Source organism: Pholis gunnellus (assembly GCF_910591455.1).
Source record: "Pholis gunnellus genome assembly, chromosome: 7".
NCBI classification, from domain to species: Eukaryota; Metazoa; Chordata; class Actinopteri; order Perciformes; family Pholidae; genus Pholis; species Pholis gunnellus.
Genome location: NC_136533.1, coordinates 960,001 through 981,760, shown reverse-complemented (window position 1 = coordinate 981,760; position 21,760 = coordinate 960,001). Strand labels below are relative to the sequence as shown.

General features: G+C 42.4%; 4 protein-coding genes across 5 annotated transcripts in view; 1 reads left to right on the top strand and 3 right to left on the bottom strand.

Annotated features, from left to right (window-relative positions):
- Window positions 1–968: 968 nt before the first annotated feature.
- Window positions 969–4,925, bottom strand: calml4b (calmodulin-like 4b; the record flags this gene model as incomplete). Its single annotated transcript, XM_079163435.1, has 5 exons — window positions 969–1,300; window positions 2,225–2,413; window positions 3,200–3,340; window positions 4,391–4,421; window positions 4,920–4,925. 5 exons carry the CDS (start codon window positions 4,923–4,925, stop codon window positions 1,203–1,205), a joined length of 465 nt encoding a protein of 154 aa, XP_079019561.1. The 3' UTR covers window positions 969–1,202.
- Window positions 4,926–7,446: 2,521 nt separating this feature from the next.
- cln6b (CLN6 transmembrane ER protein b) lies at window positions 7,447–11,998 on the bottom strand (the record flags this gene model as incomplete). The annotated part of the gene is made up of 8 exons (XM_079163432.1): window positions 7,447–7,594; window positions 7,682–7,810; window positions 9,733–9,855; window positions 10,197–10,252; window positions 10,873–11,061; window positions 11,156–11,254; window positions 11,774–11,894; window positions 11,988–11,998. 8 exons carry the CDS (start codon window positions 11,996–11,998, stop codon window positions 7,447–7,449), a joined length of 876 nt encoding a protein of 291 aa, XP_079019558.1.
- A 4,083-nt stretch (window positions 11,999–16,081) lies between these two features.
- On the top strand, window positions 16,082–20,442 carry fem1b (fem-1 homolog b). Of its 2 annotated transcripts, XR_013767164.1 has the most exons (3): window positions 16,082–16,652; window positions 16,758–18,870; window positions 19,512–20,442. XR_013767164.1 is itself a non-coding variant. In XM_079163736.1 (2 exons), exons 1-2 carry the CDS (start codon window positions 16,405–16,407, stop codon window positions 18,391–18,393), a joined length of 1,884 nt encoding a protein of 627 aa, XP_079019862.1. In that variant the 5' UTR covers window positions 16,082–16,404; the 3' UTR covers window positions 18,394–20,442. The 2 variants fall into 2 exon arrangements, 1 of the variants encoding a protein (XP_079019862.1); XM_079163736.1 differs by having other exon boundaries at window positions 16,758–20,442.
- Window positions 20,443–21,714: 1,272 nt separating this feature from the next.
- The window catches only part of itga11b (integrin, alpha 11b), a gene marked incomplete at its 5' end in the record, with an annotated part of 26,354 nt that continues 26,308 nt past the window's right edge, over window positions 21,715–21,760 (bottom strand). Inside the window, one exon of the mRNA XM_079162176.1 lies at window positions 21,715–21,760. This exon is cut by the window's right edge and continues 787 nt beyond it.

The window sequence follows — 21,760 nt, the reverse complement described above, 5'->3', positions numbered from 1 at the left end:
TATATATATATATATATATATATATATATATATATATATATATATATATATATATATATATTCATAAATCCATGTTCTCCCTGAATGATTACGTAACACCATGAGAGACGTCGCTGTGAATCTGCAGAGGAAGGTTCCAGTCTTTGTGTCCTCGGCTGATGGATTTTCCACGCGTGGAGCTTCACTAACAGGAAATGACAGGCGGCTTTGCTCTACGGTGAAATAAATCTTCCCCTTCATAAAATGTTCCAAACTCATGTTTGCTGAGCAAATATGTCATCATGCGGACAGGAAGAGGTGTTTGCAAAGAGTCTCAACTCTGCAGGATGCTGATGGTGAAATAATGATCTCTGACAATATTTCCTCTAATATGCATTTATTAAACGTGCTTAAACGCTTCATCATTTAATTAACCTTCTTCAAAAACAATACTCTGCCATGAGTCATATTTTGTTTATTTTAGGACAATGAGTGATATTTAAGTGTTAATACCAGACGACAACCTCCGCTTCTTTAAAGTGAAGCCAGAGCTTCACGTGTTAAAGCTGCATTCTCTCTAGTGTCCACCAGGGGGCGACTCCTCTGGTTGTATAGAAGTCTATGAGAAAATGACTCTACTTCTCTCTTGATTTATTACCTCAGTAAACATTGACCCCCCTCACAGTTTACCGTCAACCATCTGAGTGTAAATAAAGTTTTAACGTTAACCATCAGAGTGTAAATAAAGTTTCACTGACTCAGTAGAACATGTTTCTAGTCTCTGATCTCTGATCATGTTTCATTGTAAACAACCAATCAGAGGAGAGCTAGTAACGTTAGCAGCACCGCTAACGGCTAACCAACGAGGTTCACTTCTGTGACATCATGATGCCTTCAGGCTCTGCTCAGTGAACGTGAGTACTGGCTGAAGCTACATTATAACGTTATCATGATGTGTCCACATGTAATCTGTAAAATGTAGTTTTGGCGATGAACTTGAATAAATCCAGTAGTTTGAAGGAGCACGCTATAAGACTGATGCTAAAGCTAACAGCTAAGAATACAGAAAGAAACAACTCAGAGATTTATTCCTCGTTTGTTCATTTCAAACAACATGTTTTACTTTTACAAGACGAAAGGCTCTCAGATTGATTCATGGGAGTTGTAGTTTTAGTTTGACTTTGATGATGATGATGATGATGATGACGATGATGTTTCAGACGTCAGCGCTTTGCAGAGGAGCGAGTCACCGCTTTAGCAAACTGCTCACAGTGGACCCGCCCGTCAGCTCCAACGCCCGCCTCCTTCAGCAGCTCGTCCACTGACAACAGAGACACGGCTGTCAATCAAAGTGTGTCATCTCCTAAAAACATCTACAACCGTTGCTTCGTGAAAGAGGCGTAACGCTAACTTCCTACGCAAACGTTGGCCCCCGTTGATGATGTCATTGTCAGGACGTGCAGCTGCAGGACGCCAGGAGCCAAAATAGCTTTTCAGCAGGTTTCAAACAGATGAAGCTACTTGTTCTTTCAACAAAGCTAACGTTTAAGTTCGGTAGTTGTTGTAGCAGCGCAGTGTAACACACACACACACACACACACACACACACGAGTCACTGGATGGACGTAGCTTCAGCGAAAAACCTCGCTGAGCACGTTTCCTGACAAATATAAATAAAACTTATTGGAACTTAAAACAAGACCATTAAATCCAAATCTATTGAATCTGGTGCTCTTTTGTTAATTTACAGCATTTTACCGTAAACACAGGAACCTTTTTCAACTTCAACAGTGTGAAAGTATATAAGACGTGAACGCAGCATTAATTATGTGTCTTCATATCATAAGGAAAGCTTTCTTTCATAAGATATAAAGGCTTTGTGTGGTGATGAATGTGGATTAATAGAAACCTTCTGTTATCTTTGTAAATGCAACAACTTGACGTTTCACAAACTGCACGTCGACACGTCGTGGTTTAGCTGCAGCTGTCTGACTCTTATCACCGTTAATGATTGACGGTGAGCTCACAGAACAAGTTGGTTTGAACCGTAAAAGAGATTTGTTTTAAGGATTCACGTGTTCTGCAATGACTCGTGTCCCCTGTGAATGAACTAAGACTTAATTCATCTCATTAAATGTAACTTTAGTCTTAATTTAGCCTCTGAACTCCCGTGGCTGTCTGAGGGGCGACACACATGAAGAGGATTCAAATGAAGGACCGTTAATAAAGAGTCCACCGCTCTCACCCTCCCGGTCCGTCAGCTTCTCTCCGAGCCCCGTGAGTTTGGCTCTCAGCTCGGAGGCGAGGATGAAGCCCTTGTGCTCCTTGTCGGCCATCTTCATGGCCTCCAGGATCTCCTCCTCCGGCGCCTCCTGCTGGAGCTGCCGGTGCATGACGTTCAGGAAGGTGGAGAAGTCCAGCTCTCCGCCCACATCTGCAGGAACACATGTGTGTACTTTTTACTGGGCGGGTCATCTGTGACGTCAGGACGTCCCGTCGCTCGGTGAATACGAGGCGAGTCGTTCAAACAGTGAAGCAGTAAAACAGAATGCAGTGAGATAAGCTGCTGACAGATTAAACACGTTAAATAAACCGGATTAGTGGAAACTGTGAGCAGCTCATTACTCAGAGATGTCCTCTTTATTTAAATACGTATTAAACAAAGATAACGCAAGAGAAAGTAAAACATCAGTGGCCTTCATGTAGACACACAGAAATATTAAAACCACGATACAAATACACAATAAACACACTGCTGTCGAGGGAAACACGTCATTTCTCTTTTCAGGAAGGAAACTGAAGGTTGATTTAAACCTGAGGTATTAAGGTGTATTTATATATATATATATACACCTTCATACTCATTAAGTGACCAGTTTCAACCAATAATATCATGACATCCATCCATCAATCCATACACCGCTCAACGCTCAAATGTTCCATTTCACCGGGACTTAAACCGTAAAATCAGCAGCACTAACATCCTTTTGACCGTAATATTTACGGAGAAATTCTGTCAACCACCAGCTGTTTCTCTACCAGGTTTTTGATTGACAGCCAAAGATTTCAACACATTCTGTTTGCAATGTCGACTTTTCTCTCAGGCAGCGAGATTTCCACCGTGTTGACGTGCACAGTTATCGGAGAACGTCTGAAGCTTGAATCATCAGATCAAACAGAACACCGTACACTCAGACAGGTGAGGCGGACTCAGGTGTACCTGTGCTGTGACTCAGCAGGTGTCTCTGGACCTCGGACGGGGTCGGGTTTGACCCGAGGCATCGCATCACCGTGATCAGCTCCCCGGCTTCAATCTTCCCCTTCTGCTGCCGGTCGTACAGAGAGAAACACTCCTTGAACTCTGCAACACACACACAGACACACACACACAGACACACACACACACAGACACACACACACACACACACACACACACACACACACACACACACAGAAGCATCAAGTGTGTTTCAACCTGGACCATATTGTCCCAGGTTTTACGTCTGAGTGACTAATTGGGTCAAAGGTTTTAGGATGTGGTCCAGTATTGAGGGGACGCTAAACATGCTGCAATGTAATGGCTCAGGGCCACACGACACTGTCAACGTTCACTACACTAAGTACACTAAAGAAACCACAAAGAGACTCACAACGACTATGAAAAGGGTCGAGACTACCACAAAGAGACACAAACCAACTACAAAGAGACACACATTGACTACAAAGAGACACAAAACAAGTGCAAAGAGATGAAAAACAACTACACAGAAATGCAAAATCACCACAAAAAGATGCAAAACAACAACAAAGAAACGTGGAATGATGCAAAAGTATTACCATCAAATGCAAAACAGCTACAAAGAAACATCAAACGACTGTAAGGACCACAAACAACCACAAAGAGACTCAAAGCAACATTAAAACGAGGCTCATCAATCGTCTGTGTGTCTTGCTCCTACGTAGAAGAGGTGACGAAGCCTTTTGTCCGTGTTGAAGAGGATTGTTGAAGAGCTTCACAATCGATCCACACTGCAGCCGTTAATACGACCAAACTGACATATTTACCAGTGAATACTAAACACTTTAGCTATTAAATTCAGCATTAATATTACACAGAAATAAAGCTGGGATAACTCTCCCATGCTTCTCCTCATTAGTGTTGAGATACAGAACCTTTGTGTTCACATCATGGATCTGCTCAGCAGGAACAAGTGCTGCTTTGTTGAACCTCTGCTGTCTGATTAAACACCAACAGCGCTGCCCCGTTTGCTGCATTTATTCCTTCTGCTGCCAAATTATTGAACAGAAACGATTGCACTAAAAGCATCCGTCATCTGCCAAGTGGCTGTTTTGATTCCACTAACTGGATCTAATCCTTCAAGCTGTAACGTGAAATGTATGAGAGTCTTACCGTTAATCTGATCCTGAGTCAGGAACTTGGCCTGAGATGAAAGCAGGAAAAAAACATCATGAGTGAACTTTGAAAAAGCAGAAAGTAGGTTACGGTGAAATCTTCAAAGATGCATTCAGTTAAATGGATTATCTCACCATTGTGTGTGTGTGTGTGTGTGTGTGTGTGTGTGTGTGTGTGTGTGTGTGTGTGTGTGTGTGTGTGTGTGTGTGTGTGTGTGTGTGTGTGTGTGTGTGAATCGACGGCCGGTCTGTGACTCAGCTCAGGAAACTGATCCAGGTCGCTGTAAGATGAGGAACGTAATGGAGGTGGATGGAGGATCCTGGCTGAGGACGCCATGAGGAGGGACGTCCCTGAGGGGCGGGACGGGTACAGCCCCCCCCCCCCCCCCCCCCTTGTTGTGTGTCATGTTCACTGGTGATACAACTGGTTTATATCTTTCACTTCATCATTTATTTTGCATTAAAAAAAACCTCCATCTTGTTTTCTACTGCACATATGACAAAATAACAGAAAAATAATCACCAACCTTCATCACTAATTGTTAATTGTTAAGGTGTGCAACGTATCCTATGATGTCTTACGAGGTAGTTTAGTTGTCTGAATCTAACTGAGTAGTTTAGTTGTCTGAACCTAACTAAGTAGTTTAGTTGTCTGAACCTAACTAAGTAGTTTAGTTGTCTGAATCTAACTAAGTAGTTTAGTTGTCTGAACCTAACTAAGTAGTTTAGTTGTCTGAATCTAACTAAGTAGTTTAGTTGTCTGAACCTAACTAAGTAGTTTAGTTGTCTGAACCTAACTAAGTAGTTTAGTTGTCTGAATCTAACTAAGTAGTTTAGTTGTCTGAATCTAACTAAGTAGTTTAGTTGTCTGAACATAACTAAGTAGTTTAGTTGTCTGAACCTAACTAAGTAGTTTAGTTGTCTGAACATAACTAAGTAGTTTAGTTGTCTGAACATAACTAAGTAGTTTAGTTGTCTGAACCTAACTAAGTAGTTTAGTTGTCTGAACATAACTAAGTAGTTTAGTTGTCTGAACATAACTAAGTAGTTTAGTTGTCTGAATCTAACTAAGTAGTTTAGTTGTCTGAATCTAACTGAGTAGTTTAGTTGTCTGAACCTAACTAAGTAGTTTAGTTGTCTGAACCTAACTAAGTAGTTTAGTTGTCTGAACCTAACTAAGTAGTTTAGTTGTCTGAATCTAACTAAGTAGTTTAGTTGTCTGAACATAACTAAGTAGTTTAGTTGTCTGAACCTAACTAAGTAGTTTAGTTGTCTGAACATAACTAAGTAGTTTAGTTGTCTGAACCTAACTAAGTAGTTTAGTTGTCTGAACCTAACTAAGTAGTTTAGTTGTCTGAACCTAACTAAGTAGTTTAGTTGTCTGAACATAACTAAGTAGTTTAGTTGTCTGAACCTAACTAAGTAGTTTAGTTGTCTGAACCTAACTAAGTAGTTTAGTTGTCTGAACATAACTAAGTAGTTTAGTTGTCTGAATCTAACTAAGTAGTTTAGTTGTCTGAATCTAACTAAGTAGTTTAGTTGTCTGAACCTAACTAAGTAGTTTAGTTGTCTGAACCTAACTAAGTAGTTTAGTTGTCTGAATCTAACTAAGTACTTTATTTGTCTGAACATAACTAAGTAGTTTAGTTGTTAGTAGTTAGGTAGGTCTTATCTTATCTTAAATTACCTTTCCTTTCATTCTCTTATGGATGCTGCTGTGTTGTGTCTTGCAGAAAGAACATTCTAAAAACCAGAGTGTTTTGATCTGCGCTATGTAGACGGAGTAGTGATGCAGCTTAGGAGCTGTGTGTCCTACCTCATTCCTGCATTCAGGTCTATTTTCTGCTCCTGTGGATTTAGAAACCTCAAAGCTGGATTTGTTCTGACGTCTATATTATTATTAATTCTAACACAAATGGCTCCACTGGATAAACCACAAAGCTCCGAACTCTAGATGTTTTTCCCTCCAACGTGTGAACGACTCAGCCTTATGTTCCCATGACAGCGACACTGCATAATGACTTATGTGAGGAGGGAAACGTGCTTCTAACCAGCAGACTGTTTGTGTTATTATTGTTTATCGTCATTATTATTATCAGTGCAATATTTAAGTTATCTTTGATTCATTAAGCAGAACGACAGCTGAACGTGACGTTCATGTCGTTATATTCAGACCAGAGACGGCTGAAGGTTAATAAAAACCAGAAACACTCATCAGTAAACGTGTGTAATGAATTCAGCATTCATGTCGCCTGTTGTGGTGCAGTTACGTGTGCCAGAGGATTTATTGTTCAAGCATGATTCATATTTTCTTAATTATGAAAAAGCAGGAAAAAGGATGAAGACATTGAAGGGCCTTAGAGGGAAAACAAAGAATAAACAAAAAGATATGTAAATGATATTCAACTGTCACGCATCATTAAATAATTCATCCTGTTTTCCAGCATGAAATTCTGTATTTTTAATCCACTAAACCTGAAAATGATATTAAACCTAACTGACCCGTGCAGCCTGCTGAAGGGACTCTGGTGCTCGGGAGCACGTCCACATCAGTGCACAGAACCAACAGAACCAACAGAACCAACAGAACCAACAGAAGCTTTAGACCCGGATTCTATTGAGCAGCTCACTCTGTTTATTCCTCCGATAACAGTTTCACACGTTTATCGTTAACCCGGGTTTACACGAGCTAACAGCTGCCTGAGGCTGAGTGCAGAGTCAGAAACTCGTTATTTACAACTCTGTCATATCTGACAGAGAAAAAACCTTATTTTTCTGCAGAAAAAGTTATAAACGCATACAAGTTGAAATATTTTTAAACTACATTTAGGCATCCCCTGCTTTATGGTCTGTGTGACTCTAAATGGACCATCATTTACTAAATGAACATCATGCTGTATTGAAGAAGACTTGAAACTAGAGATTGAGACCATAAACTCATGTTTACAATGTTTACTGAGGTAATAAATCAAGAGAGAAGTAGAGTCATTTTCTCATAGACTTCTATACAACCAGAGGAGTCGCCCCCTGGTGGACACTAGAGAGAATGCAGCTTTAACACATGACACATCGGCGGAGGTGGAGGCTGTAAAAGGCACGAGGCTGAGGGACGTAGATGAGTCCAGGGTGCTTCTTCCTCAGGACGGCGTCGCTCCACAGAAACGCGACCCAGACCGCCACCAGGATCAGAGCTGCAGAGAAACTAGCAACAGAATTTCTGAGTAATGAAGTCCATGATCGTGCCTTTAAATATGTACAAACATGGTCATCAGAGCACCTGTTTGTGTACCTGTAGAGCATGAAGAGGCCGTTGCCGTCGGGAACCAGGCCCCGCCTCCTCTGGTGCATCACCATGGCCGTCATGGCGAAGAAGGTGAAGATGAAGAGGATGAAAGTCTGACCCTCGGTGATCAGGTACCTGACAGGAGAAACAGGGACAGATGACACTTTTCCAACCAAAAGAACAGAACGATATATTCTTCCTTATTGATCCTGTGATTGTGTTTCAGGTGTTCTGTAGAACCTCCAGTTGGTTCTGTTGTTCACTGGTAGATGTTCAACACATGATGATGACTCTGAGACTCAACAACCAGAAAACACTTAAAAACACAACATTCAAATTGCAAAAGACGCAAAGAGACGCCGCCGGTGTTCCAGTTTAACCCGTGACCGTGTTAACTGGTGACTCTCCCGGTCGCTCGTAGTGAACATGAAGGTTTTCCTCATAAAAGACTTTAAATCAGTTTTAAATATCTGTGTTTATTATCTACCAACCATTAAGTCACGATGACAACCACGGACGCATTCGGCTAAAGAGGTCACCAGTTAACACGGTCACGGGTTAAACTGAAACACCTGTTGCTCTGACTCGTTCTGACAAACCGAACCGGAAACAACGAGACCTTTAAACTGCTGCTCAGTTTAAATTCAACGTTTTAAAGCTTGTTCACTCGACTGGAGGTTCTGGAGCAAAACAGCACTTCTGTGGACAACATGCGCACCGAGCAGCTGTTTTCAGATATTCCACTAATATAACAGGACGAAAACAAGACTTCAGTCACGTTGTGTTGAGCAGATGTTCTGGGAATTCATCTTCAGTTTGGATGAAGCTTCATAATAATGTGAGAGGTTTGTTGTTTGGTGACATGCTCCTTGAATTCTGCGTTCATCAGTAAGTGCCGTCCTAGTGGAGTAAAGTAATTAGTCAGCAACACCTGAGAACTACTCAATTATTACTAGCACCTGGAGACACACACACACACACACACACACACACACACACACACACACACACACACACACACACACACACACACACACACACACACACACAGCCTCAGGTGCTGGCTGTTGATCCAAGTGTACTTTACTCATACAGGTCTGTGCTAAAGTGGAAAAGAGACCAAATTAAAGAGACTAAAATAGTCCATATGCATAATTAGTGGCTTGATTGGTCAGTCAGATGTCGATGCACAAGCCGACTGGTCAGAAGGTCTGACTTCTACAACGTCACTAAAGAATCCACAAAATGTTCACAAAGAGACGATATTTGACCAAAGACATAGAAGAGCCACTGAATGACTGAAGCGTCACAAAGAGACGACGAGGAGACGCTAACAGACTGAACATGGACACAAAACAACCACAAACATTCACATGACTACAAACGAACCAAAGCAACTACAAAAAGACACAAAACAACGACAAAGATAGAAAATGGAATGCGTGTGGGTGTCTTGAGGCTGGGGGCCTCTGACGTGTCTCCAGGGGCCCATCGTCTCATAATGCAGGATGTGATATCTCAGCATATGATCCTGATGAAAACACTTCATCCTACATTACCTCTGAGTGTGTGTGTGTGTGTGTGTGTGTGTGTGTGTGTGTGTGTGTGTGTGTGTGTGTGGATGAGAGCAGCTCAGCTGAACTACAGTCAGAGGACACAGCTGGACGGAGGTCGATGCTCCTGCAGCAGTTAATGGACTCAATCACCACTTTAATGAACATCGTGTTCTCACTGAGAGACTTTCATCACAGAGACGATAAGTTCTCCTCCCGTGAGATGAAGACCAAACACAGAATCAAACATGTTGGAACACGGATACGATGAATGTCGACGTTTCTGAACCATGAATATGTTTCATCACGTTTGTAGAAACGCACAATGATTTATGAAATAATAATGTAACAACAAAGCGCCCTCATGGACTTTAACGTTACATGAGAAGGTTTGAGACGAGCTGGAAGAGGAAACAAACACAAAGCTATCGAGTCACTCTGAGCTCTACGGGGATCGAACCCGCGACCCTCTGTGTGACGGGTGCAGACGTGAAGCAGGCTGACCAGTGGTACGCGGCGCTGGGGACGAGCAGCATCCACGCCGCCGCCGGCATCCCGTCCTCCTGAGTCCTGAGACGGAAACAACCCGTGAAGAAGAGGAAGAGGGCGAGGAAGAGAGGGACACACCTGAGGAGAGGAGAGAAAGGTCCCTCATCAAGGTCCCTCATCAAGGTCCCTCATCAAGGTCCCTCATCAAGGTCCCTCATCAAGGTCCCTCATCAAGGTCCCTCATCAAGGTCCCTCGACGTCCTGAAGTGTCCTTCAGTTTGTCCTCAACTTTAAAAGCTTAAAACGAGATTTACAATTTACATTTAGCATCAAACGGAGCAGATCATCATCCTCTGAGGAACGTTCTTCATGGAGATGTGTTCTACTCTGTTTCACCAAAGGCTACGTTACGTAATGCCTCATTTGCATATTTAAAGTGTGACTTCAGCGGATGAAGTTAAAAACAAAGTTCTTCTCACCGCATCACATGACCGAGAGTGTCGTCATAGTAACTCAGAAGCTCAAAGACGTCGATCTGCAAAACAGAATAACGATCGTCACATTTACAGACTTTATGAGAACACATTGAACTCATCACGCACACAAACGATGAAGAAGAACGACGAAGAACGAAAACTAAACATGTTCAAAGCAAGAAATAAATGATGAGAACATAGAAACAAAACTCTGGTACAGAGAGGAAAATATAATAATATAATAATAATATAATAATATAACCTTAATATTTCATACTTTGTTGAGTTAAACTTGTGTTCTTATTTTATTAATGTCACGTCCTCACAGGAAGAACTCTTCTTCATTTCCTTTAACAAACACAAAGCTGTTAAAACCTTTGATTGAATGAAGAACATTCTGCACAATAAATGAAATAATGAAATATTAATCCACTTATTATTATAACATCAACACACAGTCAGCGAGCTGAAGTCCTGCATTTATTCATTCTTGTGTTTATTAATGAAATGTCTCTTCATTCATCGTTTGATTGATGGAGTTCTTGTTTCACCAGCTGACAGCATCAGAGATCAAACCTGTTATCACACGGCTGCAGAAAGGCATTCTGGGAAATGTAGGAAATCTTTTTTGGTGTAGTAAATAGTAATAGTAGAGTATGAAGAATAGTAATAAACGGACCAATGAGGACGGCTCGAGGCTCCTCATCACTGGGTTCTCTCGGACCGACAGGTGCAGCTGGTAGCCAATCAGAAGCAGCCGCCGCGTGACGGAGTCGGCCACCAGGTGGAGGCTGGTTCCCATGACGACGGCAATGATGCCAAGGTGGACGGCGGCGCGAGGAAACGTTCTGGGGCTGCGTTCAAGAACCTAAAAGATCAAGTTCACTGTGAGGAGGGGGTTCATACCAGTGTGTGTGTGAGTGTGTGTGTGTGTGTGTGTGTGTGTGTGTGTGTGTGTGTACTTTGAGCAGCAGCAGTGTGTTGCTGATGTTAAACACTATCTGAAGAGCTTCTGCGGCTCCAGGACGGTTCAGAGGGAACCCGTCTGTTGGGAGGACGAGCTGCGAATAACAAACATAGATTCAAAGTTTTAACATTTATAATTCACATTTCTTTCAGTTTAAATCAAGTCGCTTCTCTCAGGAACACTTTTACTATCGTCCTGCAGAGCTGCACCAGAAATATAGTTTAACTCAGAAATAAAGTTTAAAAGAATAAAGCAGATTCTATATTTTATATATTAATGAAAGAATCAAACTGTAAAGTACAGCAGTGAGAATCTACAGTCGGACTACAAAATAACTCTTCTTTAATGTTTTTGGATAAAAGGATAAAGTAGATTCTAATTTAATGAAAAGGACAAATAACTAAAGTGAAATCTTTATTTTATATAATTCACTGAAATAAAATGACAGAAGAACAAATCTATTAATAATAATAATAAATAATATTTATTATTATTATTATTTATTTATTTAATAATTAATAATTGGATTTTAATTGAACACAAACAAAACAAAATATACAAAAATAGAAGATTTTCTCTCTTTTAAAAGAAGAAGATCCATGAATCCTGTTACCATGACAACGGGTCGGCCCACATCCAGGATCCAGCCGTGGACGGTGAAGCCGAGCCAGAAGTCCAGGTGGAAACGAGGCCTCGACAGAACCGCCTCCTCAGAGGAAGAACGGGCTGCCCGGCTGCAGAACACAGGACACGACGCAGGAGACGGGTTATCAAGCATGAAAGGACGGAAACAGCCAATCAGAATGCCTTAAACTGAGCTTCAATACCCGTGATGCATGATGGGATTCATCTGAGATCAGCGGTTGAGGACAGTTTAGCGAAATAGAAACATTTATCAAACCGGGACAATAAAAACATGAAACAAATAATAGATATCGTACAAAAATAGTCTCTTCAGAGCATTAGCAGCTCACGTTCATATTCCCCAGAGGATGAATAAATACACTTCTGTCTTCACAGGAAACAACAACAACACTACTTAGTTATGTTCAGACAACAACACTACTTAGTTATGTTCAGACAACAACACTACTTAGTGAGGTTGAGACAACTAAACTACTTAGTTAGGTTGAGACAATAAAACTACTTCGTTATGTTCAGACAACTAAACTACTTAGTTAGGTTTAGACAACTAAACTACTTAGTTAGATTGAGACAACTAAACTACTTAGTTAGGTTGAGACAACTAAACTACTTCGTTAGACTTATTCCTGCAGCTCTGTATTAGCTACGTAGTCATGTTGGTTTTGTTCGTCTTCCTCTGGGCGTCCTGATGGATGATGGCGCCCAGATCAGTAACCTTTACCACCTCTAAAGCTGGAAAGTGGAATCACTCACGTTTGATCAGAAAACACAGACCAGCTCACGAACGTCTTTATTCCTGCACGTCTTTGTTCACAGAACCACCTATTGGTGAGTTCATGGATTGGTTCCGCTCTAATCTCCTGTTCCTCCGGGTCTAAATGACCTCCTGCTGCTTTCATCTGGACTCAACACGCTTCGTGTAATCAGCTTAGTTCCACCGTCAGCCTCCAAACAAACACTTTAAAGACGGAAACCAGCAGCACACGTTTCTTCTTTAGTGGTGTTCATTAAATAAAATAACACAGTTTGATTTATTCATTCACATGTTGGGAGTCTTAGTGTTGTTTAAATGGCTCATTTAGCATCTGGCCACAAATAATACTGCATCATTACATGTTGATCCATGTCTAAAAACAAATAAATACAATAAGAAATAATAATATTAATAATAATAATGATGAGGTACTATTCATTTGATGCTATTTTATATTTCTACAACAATTCATTTACTTTACAGCTGATTAAAACAAAACATAATCAACTCATAAATGAAGATGTATTATTACAGATTAAACTAGCTTCATATTTAAAGTCATTAAAATCCACTTTCACCAGCTGCAACATTCAAGTGTTGAACACAGTAATGCATCAATAATTATGATACATTATTAACAACAGAAAATATAATAACAATCTGAGATTTCCGAATTCCAATGAATAAATTATTATTATGAAAATAATAATAATTTATTGTTATTTCATCTATTTCAAAAAAGAGCTGGAGAATGAAATGTTTTTTATTTTACATGCAAGAAAAATACATTCAAGCTTTTTTTAAAAACATGTATTTTCTTGTAATTCTGGACTTTATTCTCAGAATGATGCGGTTCAGGTTCCATCAGGACAGAAACCAGTTCTAAGGATGATCTGAGTTGAGTTTTCTGCAGCAGGAACTTCTGGTGCTTGTGCACCTTTAAACACGTCCCCGCTGTGTGCTTAATGACTGGAACAGTCGACTAACGGTGACACTAATTATGGAAAGTGAATTCTACAAACCTGCACATGAAGGTCGCTGCATGCAGAGCTGAGTCGTGTCTCCTCCGGTTGGACGGCTGCATCCTTCTGTTCAAACTGACGTTTAATCTCAACTGTTCTCAGGCCGGATAACTTCACACAGAAGTAGAGTTCTGAGGAGAGACGTGATGTTCTCGTCACCTTTCCTTCCTCATCGGTTCCTCACGTCGCTGATGAAGCTGACCTTGGATTCGCCCTTGGACTTTTCATTTTGATGGTATAAAATACAGTAGCTTCAGATTGAAACAGCAGGTTGATCTGGCAGCAGATAATCCTGTAATCTGCACAAACACTCCTGTCGACGTTTTATTAGAGAGCAGTAATCTGGCCTCAGATCAGCTCGGTTCACTGATCTCAGCTCAGTGATGGTGAGAAGATCCCTCACTGTGACTCCTAATGATCAAGAATCAAGTAGTGTCATTAAGCTGTGAGAAGTACTCACATGATTTACTCCAGTAAGAGTACATAAGTATTATCATCAACATGTATCACAGTACTCATTATAATGTATATAATATATTAAAGTATTATTATTATTGATGCATGAATGTGTTCATCACTGTAGTGACTTTATACTGCTGGTAGTTTAATCTCTGATCATACATCATCTTTTATTTGTTCATTATATTTCCTTTTAATAATCTGAATCTGTAAAGTAACTGTTTACTGTTTTTTTAACTTACTTTTTGATTATACTGTTTGATTACTTATTTATTATATTATTTATTGTACTTGTTTTGTTTTTTTACCGCTTTTATCGCTGAAATGCTGCAAATTTCCTAAGAATGGGTCATCGCAACGAAGCGCAACGCAACGAAGCGCAACGCAACGTATCGCAACGCAACGTATCGTAACAGAAATCAATGCTGTGCAATAAGTATAAAGTAGCACAAAATACAATACTCAAGTAAAGTAAGATTTGCGCAGTAAGGACAGTACTTGAGTAAATGTACTGAGCAAGGTTAGCTCAGCCAGGATGAGTATCACCAGCAGCAGATCACAATAAAATGATATGAAACCCAGATCCTGTAGATTACAGAGAACTATAGATCACAGATCAGAAAGTCTGATTATCTGAGCGATGCTTCATGTCAGCCAGAGGTTCAGCAGCTGTGACTGAATGTGAATATTTCATCATCAATCCACAAGATTATCTGTGATGATCTGACAGCCTGAAGAGGAGGACGAGGACATTTTTGTTGAGATTGAAGTTATTGTGAAACTTGGTTGTCTCGTCCTCAAAGTGCAGAAATGTGAAATCTTCAGACGACCTTTTGTTGAACCTCCTCTGAACAGACGCTTCTGAATATGTTTCATGCTGAACTCGTTTATGACTGGGATCAGGACAAAGAGGAAATAAATTCACTAGTTGTACTTTTGTGTTATTTTGTGTTGTAGTCTTTAAATGTCTGAATACATTTATGAATATGAAATGTTAGAAATATCAAATGAAGGTTCATAACATTGATAATATAATCATAAGTAATCATTTTTTTAATTTATTGTATGAATTAATTAACCGTGGACAAGACAATACATATTATAACCTCAGAAATAGTGAATATTAATCTCATCTTTAACGTTTATTTTCCTTTTCTGAGATTTCTCTCAGAAGGCAACACAAATTTGTATGAAATCAAAACTGACATATTTCATAATACAATGTGAACAATGACATAAATATACTTCATGCACGGACGATGTTATGTCATCCAATCATATATGTACATTATTATGTTGTTGTGCCACTGTGTATTATGTTGTTATATTGGTTTTTAAATATATATATATTTAAATTAAAATATTTATTAAAATATCTAAATATTAATTTAAATTTAAAAATATGAACTAAAAACTATTGAGTCCTCTCTTAGTGACATTTCTTTTTAAAATATAGGTTAAACAAATTAAATAGTCCTCCCTTAATGAAAGGGCTTTACAATGTCCTCACTACTATTTAAATATCAATGTCTTTTTCCCGTTTATTTATTTCATTTTTTTTCTATTTCTGAAGTTTTTGTCGTCTTGTTTTTTTTTTTAAACCAAGTTGTTGTTTTTTAAAAGAGGAAGTCTTCGCAGTGGAACTTATGTGAGCTGGAGAAGGTTTCCCGTCGGAGGTGTTTTTAAGTTGAACGGCAACTTCCGGGCAGATGACTAGTTAGCAGAAGGTGAAAGTGGCTGTTGTGTGTTTGAGATTTAAATCCGTGAAGCTTTTTGAGTTTTCTGACAGAAACACCAGCAGGAGATTCATTAATACGACCGTTGAGCTGTGTACGTTTGGTTTAAACAAACCGGAAGCTAAAGAGCGGCGGTTTGTTGTTGCAGCAGCTCGCTAACATTAGCACACGAGCTAACCGGCTAGCTCTCTCAGCTGAGCCAGAAGCTGGAGCCCATTATCGGACACTTATCCCGTAAAACAAGCCCGAGATCCGTCACGTTTTGTTGTTGTTGTTGTTGTTGTCTCTCGTGGTCATTACGGAGAACATACATTTTTAATTTAATTTAATTCAAATTTTTTATTTAATTTAAATACATTTTTTTATTTAATTTATTTAAAAATTACAATTATCCTGTAAGAAAGATTCCGGGATCCGTCACGTTTTTTTTCTTCTTTTATTTTTTTTTTCTCTCGTGGCCATTACGGAGAACATACACTTTTTTTCATGTGTGCACTGGGGAAGGTTTCGACATTTTAATGGGAGGCGGCGGCTCGCTTTGGACGAGTGGACTCTATTGCGGGCGCCAGTTGCGAAGAAGAAAGCGGTGGTCCTGGCTCCTCCTCCTACTACCTGTCGGGCTCATCAGATGGAGTCTCTGGCCGGCTACGTGTACAAGGCGGCCAGCGAGGGTCGAGTCTTGACGCTGGCCGCGCTGCTCCACAACCACCCGGAGGCGGAGGTCCGGTACCTGCTGAGCCACGTGACCCATGTGGCCGGCCAGAGGTCCACGCCTCTGATCATCGCGGCCCGCAACGGACACGACAAAGTGGTCCGGCTGCTCGTGGACCACTACAAGGTGGACACGGAACAGACCGGCACGGTTCGGTTCGACGGGTAAGAAGAGCTGCCATGTTACCTCTGACGTGTTCACCTCTAGAAGGTTAAATAGATTTAGGTCTTGAGATCAGGTCCTGATTGTGTCTCCTGTCCGTCCCTCAGCTACGTCATCGACGGGGCCACGGCGCTGTGGTGCGCGGCCGGAGCCGGTCACTTCGAGGTGGTGCGCCTGCTGCTGAGTCACCGCGCCAACGTCAACCACACCACCATCACCAACTCCACCCCGCTGCGGGCCGCCTGCTTCGACGGGCGCCTGGACATCGTCCACTACCTGGTGGAGCACAACGCCGACATCCGCATCACCAACAAGTACAACAACACCTGCCTGATGATCGCCGCCTACAAGGGCCACGCCGACGTGGTCCAGTTCCTGCTGGAGCAAGGGGCCGACCCCAACGCCAAGGCCCACTGCGGGGCCACCGCGCTGCACTTCGCCGCCGAGGCGGGCCACCTGGAAATCGTGAAGGAGCTGGTGCGATGCCGGGCGGGCATGGTGGTGAACGGACACGGCATGACGCCGCTGAAGGTGGCGGCGGAGAGCTGCAAAGCGGACGTGGTGGAGCTGCTGCTGGCGCACGCCGACTGCGACCCGCGCAGCCGCATCGAGGCCCTGGAGCTGCTGGGCGCCTCGTTCGCCAACGACCGGGAGAACTACGACATCCAGAGGACGTACCACTACCTGCACATGGCCATGACGGAGCGCCACCGCGACCCGGAGCGCGTCGTCGCCAAGGAGCTGCTGCCGGCCATCGAGGCGTACGGCGGGCGCAGCGAGTGCCGGACTCCCCAAGAGCTGGAGGCCATCCGGGTGGACCGGGACGCCCTGCACATGGAGGGCCTGATGATCCGGGAGCGGGTCCTGGGCTCGGACAACATCGACGTGTCGCACCCCATCATCTACCGCGGCGCCGTCTACGCCGACAACATGGAGTTTGAGCAGTGCATCAAGCTGTGGCTTCACGCGCTGCGCCTGCGGCAGAAGGGCAACCGCAACACGCACAAGGACCTTCTGCGCTTCGCCCAGGTGTTCTCCCAGATGGTGCACCTGAAGGAGTCGGTGCTGGCCTCAGCCGTGGAGCAGGTGCTGAGCTGCAGCGTGCTGGAGATCCAGCGCAGCATGGCGCGCGTGGACACGGCGGTCGAGTCGGAGCTGCCGCAGGCCCTGGACAACTACGAGTCCAACGTGTTCACCTTCCTGTACCTGACCTGCATCTCCACCAAGACCACCTGCGGCAACGAGGCGCGCGCCCGCATCAACAAGCACATCTACGACCTGATCCAGCTGGACCCGCGGTCCCGCGAGGGCTCCTCCCTGCTCCACCTGGCCATCAGCTCCAGCACGCCGGTGGACGACTTCCACACCAACGACGTGTGCAGCTTCCCCAGCGCCCAGGTCACCAAGCTGCTGCTGGACTGCGGCGCGCAGGTCAACGCCGTGGACCACGAGGGCAACACGCCGCTGCACGTCATCGTCCAGTACAACCGGCCCATCAGCGACTTCCTCACGCTGCACGCCATCATCATCAACCTGGTGGAGGCCGGCGCCCACACGGACATGACCAACAAGCAGAAGAAGACGCCGCTGGACAAGAGCACCACGGGCGTGTCGGAGATCCTGCTGAAGACGCAGATGAAGATGAGCCTCAAGTGCCTGGCGGCGCGCGCCGTCCGCCAGCACCAGATCACGTACCGCAACCAGATCCCCAAGACGCTGGAGGAGTTCGTGGAGTTCCACTGAGAGACGGACACTTTAAGAAAAATATTTTTTTTATCATTTTCTAACGAATCCAAACGGTGCTGAAGACGACGGTTCAGCTCCGCACGTCTTCTGAGCAGTTTTATAAAACAGTGGGTTTCTTTTTTCTATTTTAAGTATTAATTGCTAAGAAGCAGCAGCCACAGACGTCCGTCCGTCTCTGTCTCTCTGTCTCTCTGTCTCTCTGTCTCTCTGTCTGTCTGTCTGTCTGTCTGTCTGTCTGTCTCTCTGTCTCTCTGTCTGTCTCTCTGTCTGTCTCTCTGTCTGTCTTTAACTTTTAAAGAGACGGCGGCGGCGCTGCTTCCTGTTTTGCCTTATCTCCGTGACGATGGAGCCGCCATCTTACTGTGACCCTGAGTGAATGAGAGACGAACGATGACCTCACACATTCTTTTATTGTGAAAGGATAGTTTTCACTGGAACAACACGGCTCTGAGTTCATCTACTTTATATTAAACGGTTCGCTGGTAACAATTATTTCTGAAAGTGTTTTTTCTCTAAAATGCACAAAACGGCCCAAAATATGCCAACGAGCTCGTCCTCGTCTGTTCGTGTCCTTGAGGACGTCTTGAGGACGATGTCTCCTCGTTTTAAAGGCTCCAAACTATTTCGTATTTCACAAGAAAAGAGAAATAATAATGATTCTTCAGCTTTAATGCAACAGTTTTGGGCTTCGTCTCTTTTTCAAAATTTTTAAATTTTTCGGGCGTCCGCATACTTTTGGCCGTTTAGTGTTTGAACCTTAAAAACAAACCAAATATTCACTCTGGTTGATTGGTGCATGAGCTTTTATTTTGAAAACCTGTATCTGAGGACAGGAGCACAGGACTATGAATGTTGAAGAAATCTTTTTATTGAATAATTAGTTTTAATAATCGGTGAAGTCGAGGACGACGTCGTCTCGTTTTGGTCGTTTAAAAAAAAACCATGAAGAGATTTTAAAGTCTTTTATTTCTGTATGATTTGTTTTTTAAAGCATAAAGAACGACTTATTTTAAATGATTTGGCTTCTGTGACTTCACATTATTTGACTTAACTTGTATTTATTGGCTGCGAGTCCTCACGTCCCCGATGATGATTTCTGCTGTTTTATTTTGAAGGAGTAGTTCTGGTTCTGCTGGTCTGGACATGTTGGACCCGTGAAGACTTCTGGTCTTTGATTCTGCTGTTTGTGCCTCGTGGATTTCCAGATTTAACCGTCTGACTAAAAGAGATCTTTAATGCTCATAAAGAGGTTTCTGAGACAGTCGGAGCTGAAAATGAGATTATTTCAATGAAGCTTCATAGAGAACAAGCAAGAAGAAGTGGACAGGATGTGTTCAAGACCTGTTAGAAGAGTCCGTTCCTCTTGTTAACGTGATGCTTTGACTTCCTGTCTGAGTGCTGAAGATAAAGCAACAGAATGTAGACGGTGAGAAGCTGTCGGACGTGTGAACGCGCTGTGAGAAACTTCCTGTGAACGGTCACACGCTGCTTCTTCACCTGGAACATGAAACAAAGCTTCATCTGTTCTTCTGTCGCTGATGAAATGAGCTCGGCAGCTCTTCGTTCGATGCGCTGGTTCTCTGTTCTCATTGGTTCTCCTTCTGTTCCGTCAACCTGCAGACTTTATTGTGAAAGGACGTCTCGGCATGACCATGAACGCTTATTTAACAGGTTTGTTTCTTCCTGAACAAACGCAGCATGTGAATGCAACAGTCATTTTGACTTGTCTGACTTTTTTCCGTGAACATGTAAACGCAGCGTCTGAAGCGTCTGAGCTCAGTGTGTTGATCCAGCATGAGGTCAGAGGGCTTTTTAAGGGTTTGAGGTGACGGTAATGTGCCATTCAGAATGCTCATTTTATATTTGTATGCTTGTTTAACGCTGCAGGAGTCTCGGCTTCTGTCCTGGTGGAGCTGGAAACATGTTTTATTTTCTTTGTGGCTGAAATGAAGCCAAAGATTCTCGTGTGTTGATTCAAACTTCAGAGGACATCAGCTGTGATGTCACTTCCTGCAGAATGAATGCTGTCAAATTAAAAGTCTTCTGTCTGCGTTCACCAGCGTCCTTCATTCACTCTCCACAGAGGATTTAGGACCAGAGTTTTATTCTTTGAGTGGTTTGCTTCAAAGACTGTTGGACTAAATATTCATCATCTACTCTATCAGGAGATGTTAGCAGACTAGAACACACCGGACTAGACCAACAGACCAATGACAGGTAGAGGGATATATATCATATAATATACAAGTAGTACTACGTCAGTCGGTAAAAGATGTAATGTTGAGCACATCTTCAGAGTCTAAAACAACTTTCCACGAGACTTTCCAGCTTTAACTTAATCATCAGAAGGTAAAGGAGCTGAAAACAAAGCCTTAAAAACATTCTGTCCACCAAAAGTTGAGCAACTCAGCAACAGAGGCTTCGTTTAGAGCAGCTCATCCTAACAGAAAACTACAACTATGGCGTCAATAGAGCGGCTAAGTCCCGCCCCTTCTGGAACAATATGGACGATAGTCAACGGCGAGAGAAATGTTTTCTGGACCATGTTTGAGTTGATCCATGAATTACACAAATGTTTGATCATTTAAAAGATAATTCAGGAAGTTAAGAAACTTTGTCGTATTATTATTTAGTTTTGTGAAAACTACGTCTCATCTCTCACAACAGCAACATGGCCGTTAGCTTGGCTAGCTAGCTAGCTAGCTTAGCTGATATCAATGTTCCCACAGCTGTTCTGAGTTCGTCCAATCACAAGGATGAAGACACCGAGGTCATGTCCTCTGAGATGTTAACGTTTTAATGACACAGTCTGACTTTAAAAGCTGATTCTTTAAACACTCGTCTGTGAACATCTCGTCTTTTTCAATGAAAGGGTTAATAGATTCATGCAGACGGGCAAGACAAACAAGTTCACTTCCACCTGAAGACGTCCAATCAGCTGCGTGTGTTCAGGGCTTTAAGGCTCGCTGGGTTTGTCTCTGAGAGGACAGAAGACATCAGGACAGTCAAAGACTGTTTAAGTTCTAATAAGTTAAGCAGCTCTTTGTGTAGTAAAATGCTCCTTTATAAAGGTTTATTATAAATAGATTTATGTAAATATCTCCACCTTCAACTCAACGTCATCTTTAAATCACATTGAATCTCTCAGAGGAATAAATAATAATAATAATAATACTTTCCTCACAACTGAAACTAACAAAGTCAGTCAGAAAATAAACTGAGGTGAACGAGTCCAGTTCACTCAAAGATGTTTTAACCTTCATGAGTAAATGTTTATGAAGCACAACACGGTGAACATCTCTCGTCTTTATTCCGCTTTAACACAAATACACATCAGTACAAACTCTACTGCTTCATACCAACT